At 37.2% G+C, this 20,944-nt stretch overlaps 1 protein-coding gene across 2 annotated transcripts in view; it reads left to right on the plus strand.

The window, feature by feature from the left end:
- The window catches only part of EDIL3 (EGF like repeats and discoidin domains 3), a 218,205-nt gene that overhangs the window by 31,567 nt on the left and 165,694 nt on the right, over window positions 1–20,944 (plus strand). The window contains exon 2 of one of the 2 annotated variants that reach the window (XM_053475131.1): window positions 20,377–20,505. In XM_053475131.1, coding sequence (XP_053331106.1) covers window positions 20,377–20,505 — 129 coding nt within the window. The remainder of the gene's footprint in view (window positions 1–20,376; window positions 20,506–20,944) is intronic. The other variant, XM_053475139.1, reaches the window with a different exon arrangement.

Here is a 20,944-nt window from a genome sequence, read left to right on the forward strand (position 1 = left end):
CAGCTTGCCATATTAAATAAAAAATAATATATGCCACTCTGTCCCATGATATGCCTTCTAACCCCCTATATGCCACTCTGCCATATAAGGGGTTAAAAGGCATATCATGGGACAGAGTGGCATATAGGGGGTATAAGGCATTTCTGGAGGCAGAGTGGCATGAAGGGGGTTAAAAGGCATATCATGGGGCACTCTGCCTCCAGAAAAGCCTTATGCCCCCTATATGCCACTCTGCCTCCCCGATATGCTTTATACCCTCCTATATGCTCCTCTGCCCCATGATATACCTTTTAACCCCCTTTATGCCACTCTGCCTCCAGATATGCCTTTTGACCCCCTATATGTCACTCTGCATCCAGAAATGCCTTATACCCCTATATGCAACTCTGGCATATAGGGGGTTAAAAGGCATATCATGGGACAGAGTGGCATATAGGGGGGTATAAGGCATTTCTGGAGGCAGAGTGGCATATAGGGGGGTATAAGGCATTTCTGGAGGCAGAGTGGCATATAGGGGGACACACTTACATACACAAACATGACGATTTTTTTTTTTTTAACAAATACAAAAAACATACAGTACAAAAAATACATTATTTTACTCACCTTCTACTTCTCTTGACTTCCTGGTAGCTGCACACTGTTCTCCTCCATGCTGACAGGATGCCACTGACCTGACATCCGGTGCTGCAGCAGTCTGAGCGCGAGGGGGCGGAGCTTCCACCTCACGCTGCTCCCATCACTATGCAGCCATCAGACTGCTGGGAATGTCATCTAAACGGCCGATGCGTGCTGATGCCCCCGGCCGGAGCTACTTTAACACTTTTTTTTTTATTTATATGGTAAGCAGGATCGGCTTGCCATATAAAGTAAAAAAAAAAAAGTATTAAAGCAGAGGCGGCCGGCGGCATCAGCACGCATCGGCCGTTCAGATTACATTCCCAGCAATCTGATGGCCGCATAGTGATGGGAGCAGCGTGAGGGGTGAAAGGTCAGTGCGAGGGGGCGGAGCTTTCACCCCTCACACTGCTCCCAGCATTAGACGGCCGTCGCACACGGCTGCTGGGTGCTGATGCCGGCCGGCCGCATCAGCACCCAGCGGCCGCTTTGATTAGATTTCGGGCAGCCTGTGGGGCAGCTCAGCGGCTGTCTTCATGGCCGCCCAGCCCACGGACCTTCCGGCCCACCGGGAAATTTCCCGGTATCCCGGTGGGCCAGTCCGGCCCTGATAATGACACATGCTTAAATTGTCTTCAGACAATACAGTGAGATTATATAATCAGCGAAGGACTAAGGGAACCTGATTCAGGCACTGATGGAAGACAGGGGCCTCAGATTTTATTATTTCTTCAATCAACGTAATGCATGCAGTCCATGCCTGAGTCTATAGATCTGAATATTGTTAAAAATCAGCTGAAAAATGACAATATTTTTTATCCTTTTTTTCAAATTTTCCACTTAACATCAAAGTGTTTTTGCACGAAGGTAGAATCTTAGCAGTAAACTTGAGCTTCTTTCTTATTTTCTCAGTGTCTGTAGAAAAAATGCAGAGATCCAAAAATGTTCTTTCAACCGGTTCAAAGTTTGGCACGGAACCTTGGCAAACACGTCACACTGAATTAATGAAAAAGTGCAAGGCACTCAGGCTTGTAATTTTGTGAAAAATTAATTAAAAACAAAGTTGAAGATCTCAACTTTTATTCACTTCAGTATGTGCGGTACTCGGGGCGATAATTAAATATCCTTAATATTTTTTCTCATCTTCAGGAGTAATTAGAAATGATAAATAACTGACTTTTTGTTTTGCACTTAAAAGGTGTGCGCTGCCTTTTAGACATGGAGCGCGGGGATATGACGCGATGTTCCATGTCTTAAGGGATGCAGTGCCTTCTAGTGCAGTCTATGGAGCCTGTGCTGAATTAAACATTTCCCCTCTAACCGGCCCGTTGAGCAGCGGGATACCAGGGTAATCCATAAAGTACCTTCTTTTATTTTATCTTATATGTTTTACAGTATTATATCACTTCTTTATTGCAGGACATCAACTTTGTGACTACAGTGCATTTTATTTGCAGCCTGCCAGTGATAGCAAAAGTATAGATCAAATGGTATTGTGTCTAGGCCATAGGTATAAACTGGTTCAGTTTACATCGACAATGTAATTTCCTATTTTTAAGTAACTAAATGGCTCAATAGAATGCACTTCATGTAGCATGACAAGGACATGTCATTAAGTCCTGTTGGGTGTGACATAGTCTGTTAAAGCTAAAGTGGTGCTTCAGACGGAGTGAATTGCAAAACGGTAGGGCCGGAATAAATTTGAATGATGCTTCAGCCTGTGCAAATTCCTCATTCATAAAAGACACCATAGTTTTTTCATTATTCTTCTTATACAGAAGACATTATATTGTTTCTTCCATGGAGTTCTTAAGTTCGAATTATCTGCTAGCTGGCCATGTCCTGCTTTGTATCCTTGGCTACCATATGTTTTAACTCACTGTGAAATCAACCGATGGAGCTGTTGCGACCTTTTGCACTGTGCAATTTGCCAGAAGCACCTTGTTAAAACAATCAAATCTTTGTTTCTTGTAATTTGTGGCAGCATCTAACTCGCTATGGAACAATAATACATTCAAAGTTCAACTTTTTTCCGTATAGGAATTTGTTTTTGTGCAATTTACTTTAGTAATTTCTTCTACTATGTGACATAGCATAGATGGTAAAGGCTTAATACTTACTTAACTTTTTCTCAGCATATATAAACAAGTATTGGGTTTATTCTGCCCTTAACAAACAGGCCTTGTTTATCATTGTGGTTGGTGAAGGACCTTGAAGGTCCGGTTCCCAGTTCAGCACCATGGAGAAGGTCTAGGGATGTGGCTTTCCAGTAATATTGTAGAGCATCATTAGATTATATATACACATGGCAAGTGCTATAAGCTCCGGAAAAAGTAAATGCTCGTGTACTGTGACTGATTTGTATTTGAGGACTGCAAATTCATTTTCAATAAATCAATAGATCACAGAGAGGTGCATTATTAAAATATGAAAACATGAGTGCAATCAATTATGTTCCTTAGAATGTAAGCCACATTGATTAAATATATATATATATATATATATATATATATACATATTAAAAAAAAATATATATATATATATATATATATATATATATATACATAAAGATATTTAACAAAACACAGTTGGACGTTTACTTCAAAGGAAGAAGAAATACGACAAGATGTTATAATCTAAAACTAGCATGCCAGAGGTTCAAATGTAAGAGCCTCCCGCAGACGTGGTGGAGGTTAATACAGTGAGGGAGTGGAAACATGCATAGGATAGGCATAAAGCTATCATGAATCTAAGATGAGACCAAGGACTGATAAAGGTAGACCACTGTAGATGGGCCGAATAGTTGTTGTTATCTCCTGTCTAATTCTATGCTTCAAATTCTATGTCAACACATAAAAAGACAAAAATAATAGATTATTTATGGAATAAACCAGAGTGGTGTTACATGAATGAAAAAGCACACACCTTATAGTTATGATGGCTTAAAATTAATATATTTTTAACAAAAACAGATAAAAATGGTTTGAGACGTGATAAAAATATAAAGCAGTGTGATACAGTGTTTGGTAAAGATTGTTTTCCTTTTAACCTTTTTTTTATTGTCTATTTTGTCTTGACTGGTTATCTATTATGTCTTGACTTCTTATCTGCCTGCTGTCAAACACCATCATACACTTGACAGTTACCACATAGTAATTTGTTTCCAGTTCAGTGGGTGATAAAAGCAACGGTTTAGATTTCTAAATGTGTCAAATGCTTCTTTTTGCAGTAGAGGCCTGTCACCTAGTCCTCTGGGACAGGGATATGTTAGAAATTCTATTATCCTATGGAGAATCTGTACAAAGTGTAATTTCTTGAAATTATATTATTTGAGTACATTGGTTAACAGAAAATTGATATACAATTTAGAAATCACATAAAGATTAATTGGAGAAATGGAAGAAGATCCTTGGATGATGTATCAGCTGGATATGTTGCACATTAAGTAGATGAACAATCTCCTGGGTGAGCATCTGAATAAGAACATTCTAAGGAATAGATCATTTAGAAAATAATAAGAAAAGGGAAATCACATGGCAACACACCTTAGAATATATTTGCATGTTTAAATTTCCTTATAGCACTTCTAGAAGGCTAACTAAAGTATCTACCACTCTAAGCAGTGCACTGGGATATGAAGTCCTATCCTCAGACTCATCTTCCTTTCACATCGCTTTACTAACACCTGTCAGTCTCCTCACTTGCTGTCTGTGCGCTTCATGATTTATTTCAAAATCTTGACTCTTACTTTTAAAGCTGTTCATAGCTGTTCCCCTACTTACATCTCCTCACTCATTTCTAAATACACTCCTAACTGGTCTGACAGGTCGATGCAAGCACCCCACCCTGAGACAGGCTTAGGGCAGTGCCCAAAAATGAATGCACTACTGTCTACCACCTTTTCCATGAAGTAAAAATCCCTTACATTACATCTAAGACCTTGACCCTCTAGTCCTAACAAATATACTTTCCTCTGATATTTTTTATATTTTTTTATGTTTTATACTTTTTATGTAGTTGACCATCTCTATCATACTCCATCTCTTTCTTCTCTCTCTTCCAAGGTATACATGTTTAGATTTTTTTAATCCTGCAAACCATTTATCCATTTTAGTAGCCCTGCTCCAAGCTCTTTCCAGAAAATCTATGTCCAGGTCTCTAGCAGTTTACATAGCACAGTAAACTCTAAATAAGGACCGACCAGAAATCTGTAAAGCAGCGTAACCACCTCCCTGTCCCTGCTACATTTAACTATGGCTGTACAACATAGCAACCGGTTTAAATGTCCCACAATTTTGTTACATTACCTACCTAGGTCTAATCCCTAAAAAAAAGTACCCCACTAATAAAAAGACCTTCCTCTGAATATTGTTCATTAAGTACAACCTTCTGACACTAAGCGTTTGCCTCATAAATGCAATAATTTTAATAATAATCCAATCCCAAACACTGCATTCTATTTATGGATTTTCTATGAAGGCCAGAAGACTAACTTAGATCTAGACATGCTATACCTATACCTCCCCCTGAAGTTATTTCACATACACAATAAAATAACACCTCTAAGTTAGATTTTCAAGATCTCCTTGTAGTAAATCCATTTGCTTTCTTCCAACGCCATGTACATTTAGAAATTTCTTTTTACATGGTCTCCAAAAGGTAACCCATTACTTAGGTCTGTATTCGGCAGGCTTTTTCCTTCTACCCTTTTTTGAAGTTGCTCTATCTGTCAGCTTCCATTCCTCTGGAACTACTCTTGTCAATGGCGACTGGTTAAATAATTATGTTAATGGTTTTACAACCACATGCCTAAGCTCTTTTAATATCATTGAGTGTATACTGTTGGGTCCTATTGATTTATCTGTTTTTGAATTACAACCACTACTCTGTATACATACCTGTTTTACATGTATTTCTGTTTTTCTAACTCTTCCCTTCTTCCACTTTAAATAAGGAAATATTCATTGAGGCAGTCAGCAAGACCTTCATTTTCATACTTCCCACCTTTTGTCTCCAGTGAATACTGTGTAAGTTTAGAACACTCAGAATAAAAGAAAATCTGTCACATTTCACAGATCCCACACTTTATAGTTCTGTGCTGTAAATAAAACCTAGGTAGTGGTGTTTACAGATTTAAATAAGCAACATATACTTATTTGAGCAATATGTGTTATATACATTGATAATCTCTAGCAGTGGACAAAAGTGGATATGAAGGTCATCATTGTTAGCAGTCATATAATATTTAGGTGACATTCCCCACACAGGCAATACACTAAGCTGATGGCAGTTTTATGGCAGTGCTAATGAAGACCTACTTATGTGATTATGATCTCTCCTTCACAGAGTTTTACCCGTCAGAGGGTCTTGCTTGGTGTAAAGGGCAGACTAGTTTGGACTACACTGCAGTTTAGCATGAGCTTGGTATTTTTGTCTAATAAATTAGGCTACTTATTTCAAATACGCAGATGCAAAAAACATGTATTATGTGAAAATTATAATTGCTTTGAAACATAATATAAAACATTTTTTTTTAAAAAAAAGTTGATTTTAATTGATACTAGTAGTAACTCTCTTTTCTCATTATCTACATGATTATTCCTCCACATTATTATCTCCAAATGTTACCGAATGTTGTTTACTGTATAAAGGTAGGTCAGGCTTTTTAAGGGTTACTAGGAGAAGGCAAAAAACTTAATAATAATTAAGTAATAATACTAATTATAATAATAATAGATTAGATAATGCCCTACAATAATCTGTTGATGGTCTAAGCATCCATGGTGATTAAGTTTAAAGTATATATCTTTGAATCAATTAAAACTATTTACAAACAAAAAGTACAAACTGTTAATAGTTTAAAATTATTGAGTTATGCTCAAAGCTGGTGATATGTCAAATTAGTGTTAGAAACCCAATAGTAACACCTGTGCACCTGTGAATATAATAGAAAAATGGGTGAGAATGGGACTGCAAATGCCAGATCAGTACCTCTGGCCATAGGTTCATCTCAGTCTCATAGCATTAGTAAATTATGTCTCATGCCGATAGGCTTTAGACACCTTCCTGGTCGTGTCTTCATGCCTAGTCCTTGTGCGGGTGTCTTCTGTGACATCTCAGTGTATCATTCTATGCTAGATTTGGCAATCACAATCTCATGGTCAAGCCTCACTTTTTGCAGGTCCAGCCAGTCCTTTGGTGATCCTTTTGTTGTGTAATTCAGTTGATTGTCTCTTTAGTATTCTGATCTCAGCTAGCCTTTTGGCGGTGCTTGAATTCCCCTTACCCTAACTCTTTGGCCTGATTTTCATCTACAAGTTTAGATTTGCGATTAGTTCTTTAGTTAGTTTGCGATTAGATTCTAAAGTATAACTGTTGGAGTCTCAACCGAAGGTATAAGTGACTATTATCGATTGTTGCTAAGTGCTGTCAGTCACAGTACCCAGATGCCCAACTGATGGCATATTTGCAGAAGACTTACCACCTTTTCTTAGTTTCCTTATTTTTTTCTCACCAATTGTCCCACTGCAGATGTCTTTACTACAGTGCACCATTCCAACAAGACTATAGTCCCTAGATCAGGAAGAGCACGGCCATTTATGAGCCATAAAGATTTTTCATTTAATTTAACCAACTAAAGGATGAAAAATCCTTTTGGGTGTCAAGATGAAGTTCTTCTGTTAGCCTGCATCTTAAGGATCCCTCCTGCGGCAGTGCTTCTAGACCTGTTCATTATTCAAGAGATTAGCGTAGGAAGATATATAATTGTCATGTCTACATTGACATTATTTACAAGCTAGTCTGCAGTCAGGATGATTCCCCTGTTGTTTTCCTTGTCTCTCTCACTCCTGTCGTCATCAAGCAGAAATAGCAAGAGGGGTCCAAAAGCTGTTAAATGCCAGTGTGGCTTATTTTCTCTAAAACAGCAGTTAAGATAAACACCAAATGTTACATGGGCAGGTGAACAATAATTAGAATAATTAAGGTCTACAAAATGCATTAATCAGAGAGTTTATTGTAGGTGAAGTGACTTTATTGCTGATTATAAAATAGTCCTAATCTTATGATAACCTTTGGTTAAGCAGGAAACAATCTATAACACACATGTCTAGATAACCTGTAACAGCTAATAGTATACGTATAGTATAGTGAAGCTGTTACAAGACAAAAAGGTGTGATACATTGTGTATATTATGGTTTATCATCATCTGTGAGCAGCTGTGAGTCTCAGAGTCCCAGTTTTTACACAACACTTATTTTGGGGAACTGTGTTGGGTAACTGCCCTTCTGACCTGCTTTTGCGGGCAGTTTGGGTCATGGACTGGTTATTCTGAGCTGTCCTGATTGGCCAGGTCTGGGCAGTTGTAGCAAAGACCTCCATTGCAGCTCCTTCTTGACATTAGTGTCACAAGATTGCCCCCAGTACAGGTGTCCTGATTTGGACACTTGAAATCTAATGCGGTATGCAAGTGGGCCAGATGCTCTCCGCACCCCCTGTGTTCCATAAGAGCCACTTAATTAAAAAAAATCATACCTTTTTTCACTTTACTGCGATCATTTGGTGTAAAAAAAAAGACTTCAATGTATTAATCTAATCAAATGCCAGCAGGAAATGAATAGATGCTCAGCTTTTGTTCAGTTACAACAAATAACGTAATATCACATTTCATTAAAGTGCTTTTTTACTGGATGTGATAATTAGAAAGTAACAGAGCCTTTTTTTGAGTTTCTTATTCTGGATTAACAAATCAAATTCTGTGAATAAAATAGCTACTTATATAGTTGTATATCAAATGTCTAACATTAATAATTTGTCTAGAATTGTTCTCTTTTATAATATTTTACCTTTTGGCAACACATATATTCAAACAAATTTTTCTAATGTGGACTTTTTACATATTTATTTATTAAAAATAGGTAGTAAAAGATCAATAGACGTGCATCATTAGGATTGACGGAAGCACCGGAATCTATATCTCTTCTCCAACCTTCCACCCTCTCTTATAACTCGCCTCAATAGCATCATGGGTGGTGTCGCATTACTGGAAGCCCAACATAGCAAAGACTGAGCTTATGGTCATCCCACCATCCACTCCGCCCACAACGCCTGACATCTCTATCGCTGTTGACAACTCCACCATCCAACCAACTGACCAAGTTTGCTGCCTTAGCGTCAAACTTGACTATGCTCTCTTCAGCCCCTCACCAAATCATTCTGCCTTCACCTGAAAAATATTTCCCGAATTCTGCCATTTCTCACACAAGAAACAACCAAAATACTAATCCACTCCCTTGTAATATCCCGTCTCAGTTATTGCAACTTCCTACTAACTGGCCTACCCCTCTCCCGCTTTTTACCACTTTCCTTATCTGCTGCTCCATTGTGTTAATTGCTCCATTGGCTCCCATTAACCTAGATAATCAAATTCAGAATTCTGACCCTGACCTACAGAGCCCTTAACAACTCCACAACCCCCCTATATCCCTACCCTCCTATTCAAATACACCCCTTATCGCCTTCTTCCTTCCTCTAACAACCTGTGTCTCTCCTCTACCATCATAACCTCTTCCCACTTCCGCATTCAGGATTTCACCCATGCTGTACCCCTTCTCTGAAATTCCCTTCCTTTTTCTGTCAGACTTTCTCCCTGGTGTACGACTTTCAAAAGCTCTCTAAAAACCGACCTTTTTTCAAGAAATGTACAACCTTTCTTCCTAACACTGTCGGCAAGCATTCTAATCAAGCCGTCTGAACAACCTCTACAGATCCTCCTTGCTCAACTAGCTTATCCCCATTCAAGCAGTCCTCTCCCACTTCCCTTTCAACCACTGACTAGATTGTAAGCTTACAAGAACAGGGCCCTCTTCTCCTTTTGTAGCAGTCTGCTATTGTTTGTGATTTTAAAATATTTCACTGACTCTTGTAATAGTGCAACAGAATCTGCTGGTGCTATACAAATAAATGCAATGTAATCTAAAGTAATGCAAGTATACAGCCTTAAATTTCTGCCCCTTCTTTTTCCCTTTGTTTTTATTTCTGTTACTTTTTTGTGGATTAGTTTTATGGAGATACTACAAATGATACTACTAAAATAATTTTGTGTAGTATGAATGTCAACTTGGATATTTTATATTATGTGTAAAACAATTGCTTTTATATATATATCTCAACCATTTTAGAAATCTGGGCTCGTGTTTTTACTTCTTTATCTGTCTACTTTTTGTGTGTGTTTCCTTTGTGGGCTAAGTGAAGACAACAAATAGGAAGCCGTCTGTGCCTATAATGACTAAATGCTGGGCAGCTTTGCATTATGATGGTATTATCTTTCACACAATAAATGAAAGTTTGAAGGGTGGAGAGCCAGAACTTCAACATCTCCCAACCCCTCAGCAACATGCATGAACTAATTCTTGTTGTAGGAAATCGGGTTCCCAGAATAAGAGGTCAACATAACTGAAGTAATTGATGTCAAGTCTCTTTTTACACATTCAGATTGTAAGAACAGAACCTTTCTGTTCTCTCCAGAATTAGATTTTTTTCTCTTATATTGTTAGAAAAATCTAATCATAGGGCTTGGTGTAAGTAAACACCAGATGGCTTTTACAGACCCCTGCTCTTACTGCTACCAACATTATTTTATTCCAGTTGCATTTAAGATACTTACCTCAACATAAAGTATGTAAAGTTGCAATTAATCATTATGAAGATTATATATATATATATATATATATATATATATATATATATATAATGCACCCACATTTTTTTGGAGAGAAATCACAGCATTCTAATTAAAAACTTGTATACATGTAGAAAAGAGTGGCATTTCAAATATAACCCCTGCTCTTTCCAAAGCCATCAGTTGGCAACTGTGGCCCCACATTTTAAGCTAATTCAACTAGCTTCCTCCTAAAACCTGGATCCTCTTCTTGCTAATAAAGTATTTTTTTGTCTACTTGCTATTAGTTGGGGAGAAGTTTACTTCCCCATGTAGCCATGTGTTCCCCATGTAGCCAGGCCCAGACTCCATTCCATTGTTGGTCCAACTCTGCTCCTCTTTCCAGCTAAACTTATTATGGTCGTTGATTAAATCATGCATTGATGACTTCTGTTGAAAGCTTCCCTGAATAGTTTATGTACCTGTCATGAGCCATGGGATGATTTTGTCCCAAGAAGAGTTGATTTTTACCAGATCATTCCAGGTTTATAACCCAGTTACTTGAGTTACGTTTTTTGTGTCGACAACCCGACAAGAGTTGCATTGAAGTACATTATGTTTTCTTCGAACCCAGCTAGTTTTTATGTCTGCTTCTCAGTTCTCAATATATAACAGACTTTAATGTGCACAGGACATCTGTGAGCGAGCCGGAAAACAAACCTTACCCAACAGCGACTGACAGAACACATTCTGTTTGTTTCAGAAATATACACTGGGAATTTATTTGTTATGAAACTAGATTTTACCATACAATAGTAACAATACAATAAACATAAATAGCCAGAGCATGCTTTGTATTGTTTTTCAGAAATGTTCTATTTAATGAAGGTATCAGATATATAATCTGGCAATATATCCCATTAAGCCAATCTAATGTGCAAAATGCTCTTTGATACACTAGGTGCATGTTACTAGTCAGTTTATGTTGAATTTTGACATGACGTCTGTCCCAGAAGATCCTGTGATTTCTCAAAGCAGGTTGAACAGAATCAGCTCTTTGTGAATGTTAATGACAAAAGAATGGTTTCTTAGCTTAGAAATGTTTTGCATGACTATGACAACCCTATTACAATCCTGACATTTTGTGGGTTGTTTATGAAGGGCAATACTGGCACAAAGTGTAAAAGTGATCTTACCATATTAATCAACAGGTATGTTCCTGCAAATGGGCCCATTACATTGGTGGTTATAGTGATGATGAGACCCTCTTAAACGTTGTACCAGAATTGCTCTGCATCTTGTTCCTGTGCATCTTAAATCTGTCTATTGGTTTTCGGTTCAGGATTGTTGTGATGAATATGCATCGTTTCTATGGTTTTTCAGCTATTGGCCATTACAGTAGCTACCTCTGGGGTACTTATGAGGCCCCTAGGTATTGTATATAACTGTATTCTGGGTGACCATATGCTTCCTATCCCTGCTGCATCCATAGTGAATCCGCCTTTTAATTAATGAATTCTTTACAGAAGATCATTAGTTGTACTTAGGGAAGCAAGAAGTTACATTCCCTGCTGAAACAATAATGAGCACCTTCATCTTTTTTGATGCGTACATTATACTAATTTGTTACAAACCAAAATGCTGTGCTGTTTTGTAGGTTTTAGATCCAATCTTGTGTATAACAAGGTGTTGCTTGAGTAATTAAAAAGCTTGGGGCATGTGTTAAAGAAAGAACATATCATGTGGAAAAAACTGACAAAGCTGTATAAATATATGTATTAATTGATTTACTCTTAGCAACAGAAGGAAGGGAAAAAGAATTGGGAAAGAAACATGATGCATTTGTGGCGAGGGTGAGAATAGAAATACAGCAAAGTTGGGTTATCACTGGTTAATAGCTCCAAATCTTCCCGTAGACGCTAATAAAATATTTGGCAACATAATGGAGTAACAGAAACAAAACCATCAAATGAAAATGCTAGCTTAGTACATAAAAGCCAGAGAGACAGATAACTGAGCTATGTGTTTGGAGACTCAGCTTATACTCTCAGAGCTGGAGTGAAAGGGATCAATACACATTAATGAGTTTCAGGGAGAAAAGATTAAGTAGGCCATCACTGATGATGTAGTTTTGCACTCTTCATTATAGCAAGCAAATTCAAAAATCATCTCTAAAAACAGATGTATAGCATCTGGACAACAGCAAACTCAGTCTTTTTATGTCTGGTTTCATAATGCTTCTTTTTCTACATCATTCACCAGGACGAGGAACATGACTAGTTTTGTAATCACTGCAAGACCTGAAGAAGAACGTCCCGGTCTTAAATATTGATACAATTTCCCAATATAGCTTGTAAAGGTATCATTAGTACAACCGTATCGGTCTGGGTTTATGAAGCAAGCCTCTATCGATAAGTGTTCTTTCAAATAAAAAGGAACTCACTACTATTAAGGTGGCATCTTTGTGTGAACTCCAATTGATTTAATTTTTGTTGTATTTCAAATAGGGTAATATAGAGATTGAATGTTTGGTGTTTTTAAGCTTCTGAGTGTTTGTGATTCACATTTCTACTCTTGTTTAATATCGTAAGAGACAAGAAACAGAAATCAAATTTTAATTAAAGTAATTCTGCCATGTCTGCATGTAGTTTTAATCTAAGTTTGAATTAAAGGTCCACTGGTCTTCTTGTGACCAAGTGATTGCTAGCGTTTTCCTAGACTACATGGTTAAAGTAGCACGCATTCTAAATCTCTTTTAGTACTTCCGTACAACCCTTATGAAAATATGGTTTCCATGGTTTTCTTTTTATAACTAGCTATCATATTTTGAAGGTTCTTAATAAATATTTAAATATGAATGAGCTATTAAGATATATAGAGAAGAATCATGTTTTCATTCAAGGTACAAGACATAATTATAATAATAATTTAAAGAGATTATTTCGGTTTGATGAGATATCATGGCATATATAAAATAGGAGATGCTATAAAGCTTTGTTATGCAGAATTAAAGCTTCTACAACTGTGGGTATCTCTGGCCATGTTCTCTGTTGAGTGCTGTCAGAAGAACTTACATCTTCATCTATTGTCTGCGTTATTCAGTCTCCAGCTACATTCATTACCATTATCATTATGCTAATCACCTTATGTAGGAATAAGCATACCTCGGACACAAAGTAGGCACAACTGCTACTTTTGTATGTTGACTGATCTCCTGTTGTTTACCAGTTTTCCTGATACACCCCCTTGATTCCTGACCTGACCTGAAGACTTTCTATGCCCTCTTGTGCCAAATGGATAATCTGTCACCGACCTCAGGTTAACTAACTGAATTCTGGGCATCACATTTAATATTTAACATATTATAATATTACTGTTTAATAGAAGTGGTTTTGTATCACCTACATTGTGATCATCATCATCATCCAGATCACTTGTAATACAATCCAATGTTGCTGGAAACTAGCTTCAAATCTGCATAAACTATAAAACTGTTTATGAGTAATCATTCTTACATCCCGTCTACTTTCAATAGAAATGGTTACTGAAAGCACAAGCATAAAGTTAAACATTCACCTAAAAAAATTAAGTACCGTATTTTTCGCTCTATAAGACGCACCTGCTGATAAGACGCACCTAGATTTTAGAGGAGAAAAAAAAGGAAAAAATATTTTGAGCTAAAAAATGGGCTAAAATATTTATTACAATAACTGAATAACTTAACATGAACAATAGCCAACAGCAGCATTAAGAACCATCATTACCAATCCACAGATTCCACACATACCAATCCACACATATACCAATCCACAGATTCCACACATACCAATCCACTCTCACTGTCACTCAGTCTTACTGAATGATTTCCTACCTTCTTTTCTACCTCTTTTCTTCTTACAGCAGTCTTCTTCTTACAGCAATCCTCCTCTTCGCTCCTCTTCTGTCTTCTTCCGGGTCAGAGGGCACTGTGGGCGCGGCTTCAGTGCCGCCGGGGTTTGTTGTCAGATCCCGGCGGCACTGAAGCCGCGCCCACAGCAGCAGTTGCCTCGCGGATCGCAAGGGAGCAGTATCGGAGGTCTTTAACAGACCTCCGGCTCCCTTGAGTGATATTAAGCCGGTTCAAGGGAACCGGCTTAAAATCACTCAAGGGAGCCGGAGGTCTGTTAAAGACCTCCGATACCGCTCTCTTGCAAGCCTGCTCCTCCAGCGGCGGACATTACTGTCCGTCTCTGGAGGGGTGCCGGGTGCCGGCAAGTTGGCACCCCCTGATGAGCGGCACCCGCTAGGTATGCTACTGGGCGGCGGTCTCCAGATGAAGACCTCCCCTGGACGGCGAAGCGAGACAGAGACTGTCCGGGACACTTTTGGTGAGTATATCGTTGCCCCCCCCCCCTCCCTGCCTGCATCTTCGCTCCATAAGACGCGGCTGATTTTTCATCCTACTTTGGGAGGAAAAAAACTGCGTCTTATGGAGCGAAAAATACGGTATATGTCATTGTCTAATAGCATCATCTTGCTTGAGCTGCTGCTATCCTCCAGTCTCCCTCCATATAAAAGCTATGACTGAATACAATCCACTCCTAAGAATGTTAATCAGACTTTGCTAGTTATTTGGTTCAGAAAACGTGGCAAAGAAAAAGCATTTTCCGGATATATGCTCTCCTTGTCCCGTTATTATTTTTTTAGAATAATTTACGAAGAGCATTTAACAACATTGGAGTTACTTGCTCTAGGAAGAAAAGTCATCTAAAGGCTGACCCTATTACAATCTACAAATACTTTCAAGGTCTGGTGTTCCATTTTCAAGATTAGTTTTTACTAGCTGAACAGAGCAAAATACAAAAGGCCACTGATTGAGAATAGAGGAGTCTCCATTTCATATAACACAGAAAAGTGTGTTCTTCACAGTAGGGGCCATAAAGCTTTGGTATGAAGACCTTTATAGGCAGTGACCTAAAATAGTGTGGGCACATTTATTTATTAACTGGATCATTTTTGGGAAATAACGTTATTCTGGGGTACACATAGTTATTTGAAAATTGTTGATCCGTGGATTATTTTGACTGCCTATAGAGTCATGATGGAATTATTTTCTCCCTTTCAGGCATAATTGACAATTGTTTTTTCATCAGTGTCAATGTAATTATCTTGGAAATGGTGGAACTTTATATATGATTTAAAGCTGATTTTTTTTCTCTGTCGATTTTCATGGAAGAAACATAATAAAGTGTTTGCATAACCCCGAGTGGTGCTTACAGAATAGCTAGATGTCTTTGTTCAGATTTATGGGATCAGGCAATGGTTGCTGAATAAAGTATCATAACAATATAGGGGGATTCACAGATATGTTTCTGGACAAAATACCTGGAAATTTTATAGTGACAAAATATATATATATATATATATATATATATATATATATATATATATATATATATAGTAAAAAAACAAATCTAGGAAGCACCGGTCACACTGAAAAAGTAGATACGTGAGTGAAAAGGTACATAAACATATTAACTCATGTAGCACACCCCATGTATTAACATGCTTATGGGTTTGCACCAAAATGATAATAATAAAATAATTTGTGAATGCCACATTCAAAGTGCTAATACAAAGGTCGCTGTTTCATATCATATCATTATCCTGCAAGTTTTTTGTACATTGTGCCTATCACTTACTTGTTGTGATACATTTACCAATATACCCTTCCTCAATAGATTGTCCCAAACACTCTAGATCACTGCTTTCATGTGATTCTAAACCATGATGCCATCCCACACATCAGTATGCAGAACCAACCATACGTTCTTTATGTCATCAGTTCTCACACGCAGGATACTCATACTTCTTCTTTATTGTATTTCAATAGTGTGTTGTTTGTGTTATTGCACCACTCCAAGGTTTTGTGTCTTCAGTGTACATTGGGGCTGCGTAGAGGCATCAATAAGTGTATTTTGGAATAATTTCCAGAAAAGTAATACAGATCCCTTAACACACAGCTGGCTGTTTCAACATGGTGATAAAGTATGTTATTCAATTATCTATTTGCTATGTGAGCCCAAACAACATATCATTAACTTTGCTGGTATAAAATGCATAATGCAAACCCTTGCTTGTGATTTATGATTTGGATGGGATGGATGGTATCTAGCTCAATACAGTGAAATAGAAGCCTATGATAGTTCATTGGAGGGCCATAAATGTTAACTAGTATCTGTCCTTCTGCATTGATTTGTCTAGGTTATAAAATGCTTTTGCCTCCAAGGTAGTTACCCTGAATATTGAAGTTAGGTAGTCCCTATGTTACAAGACAGCAAAACCACCTTATTGTGCCTTTTCATTGCATTTTAATAATGATCTAATAATAATTTTACTATCATTCATTTTATTCTATATTATTTTATTCTATAAATAAAGTGTAATATAATTATTAAACAGAGCATAATGACAGAAGGCCTGCAGATTCCGTAGCAAAGGAAATAAATAACTACTGTATCTATAATAAGTACTATATTTTTAGAAAATCAGTAAGTTAATAGTACATGACGAGTCCTGGTAGACTTTAAAGAGGAATTTGTTTAGTGGTGGCAAAATACTACATTTGCAAAACTTACTGCATGTGGCAGGGCTGATACCTCAGTATGCTGCTGGCCACTGTATAAACCTGTATCTCTGTGTGTGTATATATATATATATATATATATATATATATATATATATATATATATATATATGGGTTTCCATGGCAGAGGCACGCAAGCCGATGTAAAGCGCACTGCCCGTGGGCTCTAGAGAACAAAAACTGATTCTGTTATTTGAATCAAGCTTCTCTATCTGGATGTCTGATGGACGAATTTGGGTTTGGTGAATGAGATGAGAATGCACAGTACCTACTGGAAAGGTGGTTAGAGGAAGGATAATGGTCTAGGGCTGTAAGCTAGGCCACTTAGTTCCAGTCAGGCTGATACCCAAAAGGGTGGCCAACTTCACATTAATGCCCACGATTGTGATTGTCCAACCTATGGATGTGAGCGTTAGGTTTCCAAAATATGTTATATAGATTTAAGGTCTAGCCTTATGGGATCAGCACAAATATAACTAATGTTTTTTTTAAACTAAGGAAGAGCCTTTTCATTAACATGAATGCGATGCAAGCAGCGCTTTCAATGCACAATGAAAATGGAAGCGTGCGAGTACCTTTGTAAATATAGTAATGTATACTCTCATTACAGCTCTTAACAAAACATAATTCTGCAAAGAAAGTGCAAGCTCAGCAGGTCATTTTTTTTTAGCACGAAAGCTTGGAATTATCCTTGCAGGTAGTTATCACAACATCAAACAAAAAAGCTGTAGTTTCAACTACATGACCAAGTTTTGAGAACAGTAGAAAGGGCATTGCTAGCGTAAAGACTACAGGGACTGTTGCTTGCAATGGATTTTCTAACCTTCATGCTGTATCTTTTTTATCATGAGTTGCTTTTTTCCTAAGTGTTGCTGGAGGCCTTTCTGGGGCACTGTCTTGGAGAATATGCTGATTCAGTTTACCTAGGGGGGAAATGAACTGAGAAATTGAATCTGCATTAATTTTAAGATGTGAGATTTGAACTTGCTGGGTGTTTGAGAGAATACGTGCAGAACGTCCGCTCTTGTTTTACAAAATTAAGCCTTTATTATGATTTGAGGCCTATTTTATCTCACAAAACCTTTTAAGCAAACATATTAACTGTGGAAGCAATGACGAAAATGTTGCATTGGATGTTTCTTTGGTGATACACTATAATACCATTTTTTGTCATTAATGTTTATAAATAATTTCAATTTTCTTTTTAGAAATCACGACTCTCCAGATTTAATACTATTTTTGATTTCAGATTTTTTGTAAAAAGGGATGGAATTGCGCTTATAAAAGGATATAATAGTAAAAATACCTTTACATTTAGAGGGTTATATTCCTTGGACTAAAAATATACCAAACTATGTTTTTCAGTTAAAATAGTTTGCATTTCATCAATATGAAATTTAGTTTGCAGTCTATAGTTTAGTGCTTGAAGGATCGCTGACAAAGTTTTATATACGGTATGTTTGGCTTCTGACTGAAAGGCATCTACTTTCCCCTCAGCAGGCCGAAAAGCCCTCCCATTGAAATTGAAGGGGGATGCTTCACACTTGTGCACATGGGGGTCTCCTGAGACCCTTGGAGACCTTGAAAGAGTAGGTTATAGGTAAATACAGGCAAAATCTCAGAACAAGATGCATTTGGTCCGACACATCTCTGGTAAGGATCAGGAGCTGTGGGGCAAAAAAAAAAAATCAAACAGAATCCATATAAAGGATGCTGCCGCATTAAAAGTTGCATTAAGTTGCATTTGTAGTCAGAAGGGTACCTTTAACTGTGAGGAATAAAACATCAGACTCATTATGTAAAGTGAATACAGTTGAGGGTCCGCTGTTTTTGTATATCCAAGCTGTTAAAGGGAAATCTAGAAGGAGAACTAGATCTTCATCTGTTTTATGTTGGAGCATTTAACTGTTAGCGCGTTGAAATGTACTGTGTATTATGCTATATTCAGAAGGAACAGCTGGGTTCATAATGCAGTATATTTAAGGGTTTATAATGTACTCTATTTAACACAACATTAAGTATAACTGGTGGAGGATGTAATCGTTTAAGCTTTGCCTGTTTTGTGTGTTTTCTGAGCGTGAAAATATTGGGCAGCCCTAGTGAATATTATGTATCTTTTTGTCCTTTGGGGAATCGCTTGTTGCCCCTACAGAATTAGTGTAAGCTAATATATTAGTACCTCGCAATTAACTATTTACACTATTGATTAGGTTTGAAGTGTACTTACAGGCTGTAGCAACAATAAAGTTAAAAACCGATGAATGAATGCATTATTTTAATGCTGGGATATTCAATGATTTGTATTTTTAGCAGAAAAAAAAATTAAGTTACATTTATCAAAGTGGGCACCTTTTGTACATTTTCTATATTCAGAAGAAAACATAGTAGTTAGATAATTAATCATGTCCCGAGGACCAGCAAGCAACTGGAGGCCCACATGGACTAGAATCATAGACCGTATTTATAATTATCATGCTAGGAAATAATGGGAATGAAATTAGGTCACTGCATTTGTTAGCACAAACCACTGTATCATATCTTGTTCATGTTGCACACAATCTTCTGAGACATCATATGACATCATATACCAGCATTAGCTACATTGGGTGTTAGGGAACTGTACCCATACAAATACAGTAAAAATGAGACGCCTTAGTATAACTGAATGGAATATCATATTAAGATATTTTCTTAATTCTGTGTTCAAAACTGTGCTGCAGATGTGCACCAGTTCTTTATTTTTTATTTTTAACTATTTAATACCACCACATTTCCAATTTGTTTTAGTTTCTAAGTACCAATCTATCATCTAAGTCACCGATTCAGCAGATTCTGTCCCACTTTGTGTCTTAGACTTACAGACCTCGTGTATAAGTTTCATGCAGATATACCGCCAAAGCGGCCCAACCCAGCAGCTAATGCCAGGAAAGGAGACATGGTTATGTAATCAAAGATATTCATTTTGGAGGACCTTCTTATTTAGATACAGAGGCACCCTTTCCAGCATGTGTGCTTCCATGTAAGCAATGTTTCTTGTAGCAGGGAGCAATCCCTAAGGCAGTTTCAGGATTTAGCATGTTCTATAATAGCATTGTTCACATACCTGGATATAAACGCTGATTTCATCCTTAATTAAATAGGTTCATCCGTCAAGTGGTTTCTGCTTAAATAAATACTTGTGAAAAGGCTGCTAGTTGCCTTCTAGGGTGTCCTAACACCCCAGCTGAAAATAACTCTGCTAATAAAGCCATTTCTAAATATAATGCTGACAATATAAAATGCTGGAACTGCAGCTCATTTTGTGTGAACTTGTGATTAGTAATGTGATGTCTTCCAGTAAAATGTGATTTAGCAAGTTCAACAGGTGAACGTTTCATTTTATATTCATTGAGTCATAACATTAAATTACGGATGCATGTATGATGTATTTTTTTTTTAAGAATTAATGTATATTTTCTCTGTTCAAAACTATAGGTGATGTGTGTGACCAGAACCCATGTCTCAATGGGGGAATCTGTTTGTCTGGTTTATCCGATGAAACCTTTACATGTGAGTGTCCAGCTGGCTACAATGAACCCAACTGTTCTAGTGTTGTGGAGGTTGGTAAGTGCAATCTTAACGGAAAAAAGTGTAGCATTATTTTTGTATACATGACCTGCAACTTTTCCCAAACACTGCCTCTGATTCCTTACCTTATACCTTATAGTCAAATGTAAAAAATGTTATACATGGAGCAGGTGTTGATAGGTGGTTGCCATTTGAAGTGTAATTCTTCTTATGGTGTTGTGTTTTGTTTTTATATTATTTAATTAAAACCAGATGGAATAAAAGGAAATATCTACTTAGATTTATTTGTTTAGAAAGTGACACTACGACTACAAATTAAAAGCATAGGCTTATATAATTATATAATTATATTATGTACATGCTGTGATAACATTTGTGCAGGTGACTGATTTACTTTAATTCTGTAAATACTCAGTTTTTTATTTTACTATGTAAATGGTAGACATTGAATGTCAAGGTACAATCATTCGAGAAT

This window comes from Spea bombifrons, chromosome 1 (assembly GCF_027358695.1).
Source record: "Spea bombifrons isolate aSpeBom1 chromosome 1, aSpeBom1.2.pri, whole genome shotgun sequence".
In the NCBI taxonomy this organism is placed as follows: Eukaryota; Metazoa; Chordata; class Amphibia; order Anura; family Pelobatidae; genus Spea; species Spea bombifrons.